This window comes from Erpetoichthys calabaricus, chromosome 3 (assembly GCF_900747795.2).
Source record: "Erpetoichthys calabaricus chromosome 3, fErpCal1.3, whole genome shotgun sequence".
Lineage (NCBI taxonomy): Eukaryota > Metazoa > Chordata > Cladistia > Polypteriformes > Polypteridae > Erpetoichthys > Erpetoichthys calabaricus.
In genome coordinates, this window is record NC_041396.2 from 81,134,369 (window position 1) to 81,146,891 (window position 12,523).

Here is a 12,523-nt window from a genome sequence, read left to right on the forward strand (position 1 = left end):
ATGTATTGCTGGAGCCCCAGTAGCTTTTCTTGAGAAACTTCTGCTGAATGATTCATGGCCTGAAATTCCTCAGTGTTAGTGTGTCAGAGAGAGGATGTGCAGTATTGTTCATAATGGTACTCAGTTTTGTTTTAATTCTCTCTGTGGCTACTCTCTCTCTGGGGATCCAGAGTGTGTTCCATAACAGAGCCTACCTGTTTAATTAGCTTCTTGATTCTGTGGGCCTCTCCTGAAGTGATGTTACCAGCCTAGCACACCACCGCATAGAAAATCGCACTGGCCATCACAGAGTTATAGAAGATGCGAAGGATATCACTTCCTACATTATAGGAATACAGTCAAATGCATACTTACTGTAGGTTTGCATGCTAGGAATAATGTTTATTGGTACCAGGAACTTTAAATTTCATGCATTCTGTAAGTTTTAAAACTATTGTTTCAATAACGTTCTATTAGCCACAATTTAAACTGGTCAGGCAGGTGAGCTTTTTTGTAAAATTGAAAAATGTGGCTTCACTCAATAATTCTATTGTCAGGACAAATAGGAAAACATCATGACTATAAATGAAAAATGTTTTATTACATAAACAAATGCTCAAAGGATTCTCCAGAAAACACACTGAGCATGTATGTGCATATAAAAATAAAAATAATAAAACCCTAATTGACCATCACAGACCCACCTCATTTTGAACTAGTGTGTTAATCTTTACCGGCTACCCGTAAATAGACAGCCATTGAAACAGTGAAGCAAAGGCACACCCCAAAAATAGGATTAATAATTATGGGGCTGGTCATGCACCTCCACTTCAGTGCATGATTCCTGTCCTGAAAAGTGTCTTAAATATTTCTGCATCACACCAGTTGAGATAACGGCTGCTATTAGTACAGTAAAGCCATTTCAACTTTGGTTTCATTCTGTTGTTTCTTGTCTATCCGTTTTTGAGTAGGGCTTCTATGTTCATTATTTCACTCTGATTTTTTTCTTTATTCTTCAGTCATTTCAGTCTTTCTCTTTGTTGTAAATAATTGAGATCTTCAAAGGTGTATCCTTCCCACAATATGCTGTGCAGAACTGAAGAAACACAGGAAAAATATGAGTATGGTCTCCTCTGGCCTGCAAGGATGTGGCTGGACATTTTTAATATATTCCAGTGTGGTGTGATCTACAGCAGAATCTAGATCCATTCTAAATAATATTGGCTTAAGTTCAGTATGGACATTTAACAGTACCCTTTTAATACCTACTAATGTTTCCTGCAAGGCACCTGGGTACACAATTTACACTAAAGGATGCATTTACGCTTAAAATCTTACACCGGCAGAAGTTAAATAGTAATAATTGAAAAAAAAAAGCAACATACACAGGTAGTGCAATTTCATGCAAGGTTTCTCTTTAGTAATGTCTGACTGCATTCTCAGGATGGACAAAAAGTTTAAATCATGGCTAATCTAACTTTAGTTGGAATAGGTAACTATGAAAGAGAAAACAAAATTTAAATAGTAATTTACAGCTTCATTGAAACTAGGAACTAAAATATTATTCTGCCACGAGACCTGCCTACATGCTTGCTTCAGTCATATTTACTATATTATTTGCTACCTGAGAAATGTATTACTCACGAAACCTTTGCATTATTTAATGCAAACACCAGCAACTCTCCAACTCCAAATATAAAGTGCAGAGTAACTCTTTATCAAAAGCACTCTACAATAATTTAAGAAACGTACAGCTCTGTTTATTACTGCAAATGTTAAGAGGTCCAGAAACGGGTTAGTTATTCATCAGCAGAGCGATCGTTATGTGGGTGATGGAGAGCATTTGCATGTAATATGTATTGAACCCCACAAAAACTCAGAAAAGTTCATAATTAAAGAAAGCCAGTTCAGAAGTGCAAAGCTGGCAATTAGAATGCTGACATTCATGATGAGAAGTAAATTAACATGTTTTAAAATTCATAGATTATTAAAGTTTCAGCAACTACTTTAGTAATAAGCAAATGAGCAATTTTCAAAAAAAGAAATATGTCAATGTACTCTTACTGCTTGGTGTTTTTATCATCTGTATTTATGAAAAATGTGAGTGTCGTATTTGCTTGCGCTTTGGGGCTTGTGTGAGAAATGATAGACTTTGCAGAACAGTACATCTTTTTTATGTGGATTACAGAAGATTAATAATTCAAACCATTTTGCTTTTTTCAGGCTTTTGAAAATAAAACCATGACTGAATATCTTAGAATTCATTTTTTCCTTCTTTTTTAAATACATTTTTAACCAAGCATTTTGCTCAGTCGAATGTTTCACTGGTTGCTTTAATTGGCAGTTTTAATATTTTACATTTTTTGAAGGTTGCATCAAATGTAATAATGTTCAAGCTAATGAGGATCCCTCATAATTATTTTGCTGCATGTGAAATGAATTGTAATGGAATTCAGTGCTGAGGAATTAGAAACAAGGATACTTTCTTTCCTGGCCATCATCTTGCTGACACCCTAGTGCTGTCTGTCATGTATTAGCTAAGGGATTTCTCCAATAGTTAGCTGGCTTAATGCACGCCAACTGCATCTATAAACATTGCAAGGTTTGCCCCTGCTCCTGTCTTTTTTTGCACGTGAGGTGACAACAAATTATGTGATATGCAATGTTTAAGGATACAAAGAGCATCATGGAAAACTCAGCACTTTTATTAATGAAAGATCAGGGTAGCACCTCAACCCTTGGTGACTGATAAGAGAAGAAACAGTTAACTGATGTCAAAGTGAGCACAACCCATATACTGCAAAATATAAGACCAGACAAGGATAATTTATTTTTATTATAAATGAAAATAACTCATTTAATCTCTTGAAGATAATAGTTCTTTTCTACATTTTAGCCCTCTGGCCCAGCTATGCAGATTCTCAGTGAAATAATAATTTGGGTCAGCCTTATATGAGTGACTTTTGAATCTATGCAATTTTAATTAAACCAGCTTTTATCTTTTTCCATTCTCTGAAAACATAGTGATAAAGTGTAAGAAATGAATATGGAAAAAGTAAAAGGGAATGGCTTTATGGCTTATAAAATATTACAGTCAGGAGCCATAAAATAATGCTAGCCTTATCAAAAATTCTAATTAAATTAAGAAAGAAAGGAAAAAAAACACAGACATCATTATAATGTTCTTTCATCTTGTTTATAGGGATAATAGAGCAAATCCACTTTTGGCTTATAGTGTAACTCCAATTTGTGCATTAATATTTTGGTAATATTATTTTGGAGAGCGAAGGACTGAAGTGGCTTGGCCATCTTTTCATGTGAGCAGCTTGCTTTCTTCATGTTCGTATAATATGAAATTAGTTACATCTAAAGCTGTTATAGAATCACAAATTAAAAGTTTGCAAACTCTCAAATACCAAGCACACTTTGATGCTTCCAGCTCAAAGTCATAGTGATAGCCTCCTACTACCTGCCTAGGGTGTCATTAGGCCTGAGTTTGAGTTAGGCTGTTACAGAAAGCACAAATATGCAAATACATAATTTGGAGTCATTACAAATGATGTTAATCATAAGACAGTACATGTATAATATGCACATGCACAACTATTATGATCAGTGCTTAGTGCGGTAATGAAGCAAGAGCTTTGTCTTTACCTTATGTAAAACAGCCAGACAGAAAGAGTGACATTTACTTATTGGCAGACACAGATGCAATAAATTCAAGAGAAACTCATATATAAGTAGTGGTGACAATAAACTAAAATGGTTGAAAATACTTATTATTTGAGCTGTTTCTTTAAAGCATAGCTATTCATGAAAGTGCTATCATTTAAAAAAGAAAAAAAAAACTTTCCTTTACTAATGTTTCATATTGTTGTGAGAAAATATACCATTTTTTAGACTTTATATAAAAAATGTGTATATACATGTCTATGGAATTGATCTTCAATATTTAAGTTGTTTTAAGAACATATCAAATATCACATTTTGGTTCAAAGTAATCACAATATCAATTTAAGTCCATATCACCTAGCCCTGTAATAATGATAATAACATATACTCAAATTCCACATTATTCCTTCTGATTACCCATTTCAAATCAAAAGAATACAGTGTCCTGTAAAGGTCTGTTGTGTAATGACCATCTTTAAAAGCCAAATCAGTAGGAAAATCAGGAATTGATATAATGCAGGAGTGTTTTACCCATAGACACTTGTGTATAGTATGTTCAAGAGTAAGCAGCTCCAGTAACCTAATAATATCATTACTTCTTATTTGACTGACATCTTTATCCAATCCAATGTTAGTAGTGGGATTTGATCCTACAACCTCAGCGTCTGAAGCCTTAACCACTACACCACACCGCCTGACAATTATATTAACAACTAAACTGTCAAATATTGTATTAAAGTATTGAGTTAGATATTACTTCTGATGCACCTGACTGTCTTACAAAATTTTCTGGGCGAAGCTTGTCAGCATAATTATTATAAAATAAATGATCTAAGATAATTCCATCACTTAGAATCTATATATATATAATTCACTAAGCTGCCAGCGAGCAAGACACCCATGGAGCACGCAGGACAGAGCCACGCCCACCAACTCTAAGACCATTGGATACGACGACAACTCACAGAGCCACGGCCACCAACTCGGACGCAAAAACTCACAAAACACGGCGTCATTGGATACGACGACAACTCGCAGAGCCACGCCTACCAACTTGGATGCAGCAACTCACAAAACAGGGCGTCATTCGTGTTCGTCTCTGCTACACTCCACATACACCTCTGAGCCACGTTGACTTTTCATTATTCTTTTCGGTTACAACGCACAACTGCATCCATCATCGCAAACTGTTTTACACGCCATGGTCTTAGAGTTGGTGGGCGGGTCTCCGTGAGTTGCTCTTGCGAGCGGGCACATGACCAGGCGTTGTGTATGCTTCGAGAACAAGGGTGGATGTGGCAGGACCATCTAAGAAGAAGCATGTTTGTCGCAGATGTGAATCGCTGTATGCAGTGTGTAAAACAGTTTGTTTGTCGCAGATGTGAATCGCTGAATGAGCGGTCCTCCAATTGTCAGTCACGGACAATTGTATGTTGCCCTCTCCAGAGTTCCATCTTTTCATTCAGCCACAGTCGTATCCTCAAACCCACCCCATTTGGACAACTGTGTCTTTCAGGAAGTATTCACCCATCAATACATAATTATGCGGCATATGCTACGCCGTGGGTTGGCTAGTATGTGTATATTAAGTAGACGAATTGCATCATGTGCATGAATATGCAATCTGCAGATAAAGGCCACCTTGTACCTTGTACTGTTCAAGACACATAAGAAACTCTGAAATCTCTGTTTCATCATGTGGATTAAGGTAATTGCATGTGGTGAACCAATTTGCCAACCTGACACAGGGTCTGTTAGTTAAGTTAGTTAAGTGCACAGATGGCTAAAGCATTTCATTTTGATTATAATAGTATAAAACAGCACCTCCCTGGAAATCCAAACCTTGCCACTGTCTCAGTATTAGCAGCCTCCATTTCTTAATACAGTTCACTGTCACACTTTTAGTATCACTGGGACCAAAGCCATCATTAATGATGTCTGTGGGGCTCCTATTTTATTATTTTTCTCTGAAAGTCTATGCCATCTTTTTCAAATCCTCTTCAGGCTACAATATTTTCTCATGATGTAATGTCCACTAAATGATTTTTAACACCATCATATGTTTGTAAATTTTATTTTTAGGGACAGATCCCCCTCAAGTTGGTTTTTCTAGCTTTCAGGTGGCCCAAAGTATTATTTGGGGGTCCAAGAGACCCCTGCCCACCCTAGACAATCCTGCATTTAGTTCTTTGGTTTCAGTAATGTTTAAGGAAATGTTTCTCAGTCCACAAAATGCTTAGATCCGCCAATGTACAATAAGCAAAATTCTTAATTTGTAAAGGTAGAAACTTACTTCTGTCTCCAAGACACCATGTAAAAACTATGAATCCACTTGTAATTTCACATTCGTTTGCTACAATATGCGATTTAAATGATTTACATGGTCTTTTTAATTGAATTTTGTTAAAGATTGTCACCAAAACTGCATCTTCAAGGTGAAAGTATGTGTTACTGATCCTTCTAAATTTATTGTAAGTAAAAATTCAGCTACTCTTGAGTTATTATTAGGTCTTTAAAGGTCAGTTTCTACCAGCTCTCACTCTGCCAGGTGAGTCTGTACTTAAACTGTGTCAAGTTGGATGGTGACCACTGTGAATTATTTTTACCTCCATTCTGTTCTTTCCTAATGGGCCTTATGTAGAACTGCAAATGTTTTGTATTTTGTTCTTTCCTGGAGAATAACATTCCACTTGTCATTTTCATCTTTGGTCTTGGATGTGGCATTCTCTGCAGTCTATCTGCTTTTGCAAAATGATGCTCCCAGACCTACATGCTGCGATTTTTTTAAGACTGCACATGAGTAGACATTGTATCAGTCTCACTATACTGCAAGTGCCCCTTTCCCTGCAGAATTGTACCTGAATGCTTTACAAGTAAAATTTGGAATTATACTCATAAGACATGTTGAAAGTTCAAAGAAGTTACAGTACTGCAGCTGTCACTTTTACCGTTTCTTGTTTTTTTACCCCATCTCTAGACAATCCATATCCCAGTAATTGGTTCCAAGGTCTAGCAGAGTCTATCATTTCCCCTGCATGCTCCAACAGTGTTGCTGATTGCTTGTTGTATTTCTGGTGTCTGTGAGTTCAATATTTTCCTCTCTCTCTGCTCTCCTCTCCAACTCTGTGTCTATCTGTCTGCTGTGTATCTTGAATCTCCTGGACATGCGGTGTTACGGTAGGTGTTTACCAGTCACTTGCTACTCAGATGAGGAAAGGCTTTTGCTAGTTTTATAGCCTGGAGCTAAGGGAGTAACAGAAATTTAAGCTGCTGGGTACTTATCATGTTATTTATATATATATAAAAAATAATCTGAAATCAAATTAAAAAGCAAAAAAACAATCAGTTGAAAACATGTATCCCTTCTAATTCAGCTTAAAGTTCTCAAAAGCCCTGATCAAGGCTCACAGGCCACAGGTAACTGTTTTAATTAGCATATCACAAGTCTGGAAATGCAGCAAAGAAGGATCAAAGCCAGCAGGGTGGCTTCCTTCTGTAGATGTGAAAGTGCATGGTATTTAGGCTGCTATGATTCATGGACTGTAGTCATCTTTAATGTTTGTCTTCCTGGATATCGATACTAAGTGCTACTCTGTCTAATTTCAAACAACACTTTATCCCATGTTCATAGTGGACAAAGAAAAGTTCAAGCTTGACATTGCATTGCATGATGCCGAGGAGGGTGCATGCTAAGGGTGGATGGCTGCTCTTTGGAGAAAGAATAGTGCTGAACAGTGCATTAGACCCTGACCTCTTCTTGGCACCAGACTCCTTTAAAAAGGGTTGAACGTTCTACTGACTGAGCAAAAAACTGAAGCCTGGTGCTTGATGCATTTCTATTAAATTGTTTATACATTCTATAAATAAACATTAGCATAGTAGTGCTTTACTGCCTTACAGAGGCTTGATTCCAGGCTGGGCTGCTTTCTTTATGGAGCTTGCATGGTCACCTGTGTTTGTGTGGACTTCTTCTCACAAGCTGTAATTATTCAATCAAGGTATCTCTAAACGTTCAGTACTCCTGCTGTGAGAGAGTGTATGAGTACTCAGTATGATTTTGAGCGCCCCCTACTTATTATACTCCACTCTAGCTTTGCATTCACTCATGCATTACTTGAGCAAAAAGCAATGGATGAATAGCTTTAGTGTAGATGGCAAAATGGTTAATTCCATTGCCTTATTGCTCTAGAGATCTGGCTTTGATTTTCAGCCTGAGTTTGTCCTAGTTTTTTCAGTCCCAGACACATGTGTTTAAGTTCTTGAGTGTTTTGCCTGGTATAATTAAGTATATCTGTGCCTTGTGATAGGCTGGCCATCAGTCGAGAGCTTGTTCTTGCTTTAAGTGAAGTATGTAGGCTCACAGTCCAGTAGTTGAGCTTCAGTAAATGGATGGATGGATGAATAATTTAAATACTAATATACATATATGTAATACATTTGTAGTTTTATTTTAGATTTATGCAATTTAATTTATAATGTATGCAAATATGCAGTATATACAGTATGTAATGCCATATATTTATATTCATATGATCAATGTACTTGCCCTAGGCACTATACAGTTTATTCTGTACTGTTTATTCATATTGAAAAAATACAGTCAGCTATCAATTATTAGAATCATTTCTTTTCCTGATGAAGTTTAATGTATATATTGTATCAAACACTGCCTTTAGCAAACTACCAAAGGTAATTATTTGTACTCTGAAAATGGATTTATTCATAAGAGCATATTATTAGATGTTTTGACTTATTTATTAATTCTGTATATGTATTTGTAATTGTTTGCCATTATAATGAAAGTATTAAATAAAACGTATTTTATTTTATCCATCCATCTATTCCTTCTTTTTGAACCTTGTTAATTGAATTTAGTTTTATAGGAATGAACACTATTTAGAAAAATATGTTGTAGTGGATAGTGCTTTAGGAATCTTGGTTTCAGCTCTTGGGAATGGGAAACTATCTGAATGAAAGCTATACATACTGCAGTCTGCATACATTTTCTCAGAGTTCTCTCACATCCATTAATGGTCTGTGATAGGTCAACTGGTAAATCAGACATGATCTGGTATGAATGAGTGTAGCTTTGTGGGGAAGCATCTCATTCGTGGTTGGTTTCTGCATTGCTGGGACAGGGCCCAGCAGTCTGTGATCCTATGGGGAAGCGTGTCCAATTGGCTGAATGGCCTTAGTTTTACAATAGCATATTATGAAGCATATAGTTCTTGTTGACTTGTGCATCTTGAGAAGATTATTCTAGAATAGTGTGGTCCTACAGTTTTAATAGGTGTGGCCTTTCGCAGGTGATTCTTTTGCATGCAAAGATGCTTAAGTAAATGTTAGTCACAAATGATAGATCATTGCAAAGACATTTTCGAGTCTGCTCAATACAAGATTCTATTCAATAAGGGCGCGCACAAAAAGGCGAGCTTCAAAAGGGCGACCTCAATTGGGCGCAGCGAATAAAGGCAAACGCAACAAAATTATTACAGAAAGTTTATTAGATAAAGGCAATGATTGAACGTATAAAAAGGCGAAAGCAAGAATATTAAAACATTCACCCAATTGAGGTCGCCCTTTTGAAGCTCGTCTTTATTTACGCGCGCCTTTATTCGCCGTGCCCAATTGAGGTCGCCCTTTTGAAGCTCGCCTTTTTGTGCGCGCCCTTAGGTTTTTGTCACCTAGTGGAGAATGCAAGAATGAAATTCTGATCCACTGCAGAAAAGAGCGATTAGCAGAAAAAGCTGTAATTTTCTTTCAGTAAAAATCATTGCTTTTTTTAATTAAATAAGATTAAGTAAATGTTTCTAGACACAAAGCTTTGGATTTAGGACCACATTAGGCTTTAACTGCAACATTCTGTTACTTTGAACGATAACAATTTAATGCAGGTAGGCCTACGATTCTGAGACATAATGCATCTTAGATCAAGCTCTCTGCTAGTCTCCAGCACTAACACAAAACACCCAAGCTTGAAGATTAGACCACAAGGACTTGACAGCCTCCTTCGCCTTCTGTGTCCTATACGTACCTAAACCTTCTTTGATCACAAGAATTATCACATATTTTAGATGATGGCTAAACAGGTGGGTAATAAAAGTGTAGTTCCTGAAGCTTCCATTTAAGGCAAAGCATATTTCCAAAGCTTTTACTGACTGACGTTCTTTGTTGCCATTGTGTGAATGTGAGAGCTTTCCATGCAAGTTTTCCACTGCAGTCTCAGTCAATCTACGTGATAGCCTTAATAATTAAACTTATCTCAGTTATATGAGAAAGTTAAGAAATCTGTATTTATGTTGCACTTAGCAATATAAAAACCCAACAAGAGCAAAAACAAACAAAAAAATAAAAGTCAAGGGAGCAGTCAAGCCTACCTAAAAATTAAATTAGGTTATCAAAAGATTCTGACTTCTCATACTTATTTGGTGAATTTTTCAGGTAAAACAGGATGATGAGGATGATGATGCCGAAACAGGGCTAACAGAGGAAGAAAAAGAAGAAGAAGTGAAAGAAGAAGAGAAATTGGGAAAATTGCAATATTCTTTGGATTATGACTTCCAGGACAACAAGGTAGGTTTTAAAATAGGTCATTTCAACTATGTCTGCAGTACATCAGGCTCATAATGTACTTTATGTGGAACATTTTGTAATCCAGACTGTTGACAGTGACACTCTATTATCTCATGTCTATTTGGTGAAGTACTCACAAATAATTACAGTGATTAGAAAATCATTCTAGTATCCATAAGATATGGAATGGAATAAGATTACAGTTGGTTTTTCACCATACTTCCCAGTGGTGGTTTGTAATATGGGGTGCTAGGGCGTTGCCCCTTCTCCAAATATTTTAAAAACTCTACTTAAAATTAATTAGGTAATGCAAAATAATCATGAAATAAATGTGTCTATTTGCACAACGTGCCTGGTGTCAGCACATGTCAACATCCATTAAAAACTGGTTCCAACTTGTACTTGTTTAATTTCTGTGTAAATACCTATATTTCCTGTGTGAAGTGTGCCTGGCATTTATTAGTAGCGAATTAGGATTATTTTAGTTTTTTTTTTAATCTACTGTGATTGGACAATCATCAATGCACTATTTCAAGTTGACATCAATGGTTCACAGTTCACACCAGCCATTAATGTAACTACAGATGACTGAGCATGACTTTAGGGAGATGGCAACTACAAGTGGAACTTCACAAATGAAAGAAAATTTGGTTATTTCTTTAATGAAATACCCCTTCATAAATCATTCACTTGAAGAAAAAAAGAAGATAAAGAAGCTTGGACTGGACTGACCTGACTTAAGAATTCAGCAGCAGGCAAGCAATCGAGGATGAGTTTGCACACAGACTTTTTCCACTCTTGTTATGATAGAGTTGGCTAACTGGATGTGGTGCAGGTAATGCCTTTTTTGCTTTACCTGTTTGCTGTTTCAAAGTGTTAAAGCGTTGTGGACAATGACAGGGGTACGAGACCTAAAACATCTGAAACTTGCAAGAGGCATGAAAGTAATCTTGACTAGTGTTTTTCAACCAGTATGTCGTGGCACAGTGCTGCAAGATGAGAGCTACCCAGGTGTGCCATGGAAATAATAGTGTAGTGTACCTGGGTCTGAACCCAAGAGGGACAAACTCTGCATGTGGTCGAGGCCTGTCTGAGGTGGACATGTCTACACTGGAGAAGCTGGCATAAAAGCAGCTCCATGATTGTTATGTTGCCGACACAGAACTTAGAGCACTTATGATGCGTCTCCAGGCTGCTGGAGTCCATCTGCCCTGGGTGTGTGGTCACCAGCGTGCCTCACAGCACTGGTTTATTGTGGGAATACAATTTGCCTCTGAGGCAGAGAAGGTTGGCCAAAAGGGTGAAGCAGCTTGCAGCTGCCACCAAAGTGCTGACTAAGTGCCATATCTGAAAACGCTGATCTCAGAGCTCCTTTTTACCAGCTTCTCCAGTAGTGCTGCCCCTTTCTGCAATTGAGTATGTGCATGAGATAGAATGTGTATGTGGCAAGTAAAATAGTGGTGTGCCTTGGCATGATTTTGGTTACAAAAAGTGTGCCATTACAGAACAAAAGGTTGGGAAACACTTCTCTAGACTAATTTTTTTTGGGCACACATAATGAAATCAATCACAGCCCTACATATTAATTCTTTGTTGAGAATCCTTTTGTTGCAAAAACAGCCTTTAATTATTTTGGGTTAAGAATATCAGTTTTTCACATTGTTTACGAGTGATTCTACCCCATTCCTCTTTGCAAAATTTATAGAGATCTTCTGTGTTCATGGGAATGGCGCCTCTGGACAGCAGTTTTCAAATACTTCCACAGAATATGGTAAAGATTAGGGCTTTGACTTGGCCATTTCAAAACATTCACCTTTCTGTTTTTGAGCTATTTCAGTGTCACTTTGTCCTTATGCTTAGGGTCATTATCATGCTGAAAGATGAATCTTCTCCTGAGCCATAGGTTCATAGCAGACTGGAATAAGTTCTCCTGCAATATTTTACAGTATTTGAGTCCGTCCATTGTCCCTCCAACTCTGACAAGATTCCCAGTCCCAGCACATGAAAAGCATCCCCATAGCATGATGCTGCCACCACTATATTTTACAGTAGGTATGGTGTTTCTTGATGCATTGGCAGTGTTAGTTTTACGCCACACGTACCTCTGTGAAGCCTGGCCAGAAAGTTCGATTTTGGTCTCATTTGACCATAAAACCTTGTCCCACATCTTAACTGGGTCCTTCTCAGGCTTTGTAACAAATGCCATACATCCTTTTATGTGGACCTTCTTTCAGGATGGCTTCTTCTTGCTACCCTCCCGTAGAGACCTTTTTTATGGAGAGCTCTTGAAATTGTGGAC

The 12,523-nt window shown here is 37.2% G+C and overlaps 1 protein-coding gene across 3 annotated transcripts in view; it reads left to right on the forward strand.

Moving 5' to 3' along the window:
- The window catches only part of LOC114648140 (synaptotagmin-2-like), a 392,683-nt gene that overhangs the window by 350,042 nt on the left and 30,118 nt on the right, over positions 1–12,523 (forward strand). For 2 of the 3 annotated variants that reach the window (XM_051925469.1, XM_028796989.2), the window contains one exon: positions 10,093–10,224. In XM_051925469.1, the coding sequence (XP_051781429.1) occupies positions 10,093–10,224 (132 nt within the window). The remainder of the gene's footprint in view (positions 1–10,092; positions 10,225–12,523) is intronic. The other variant, XM_051925470.1, reaches the window with a different exon arrangement.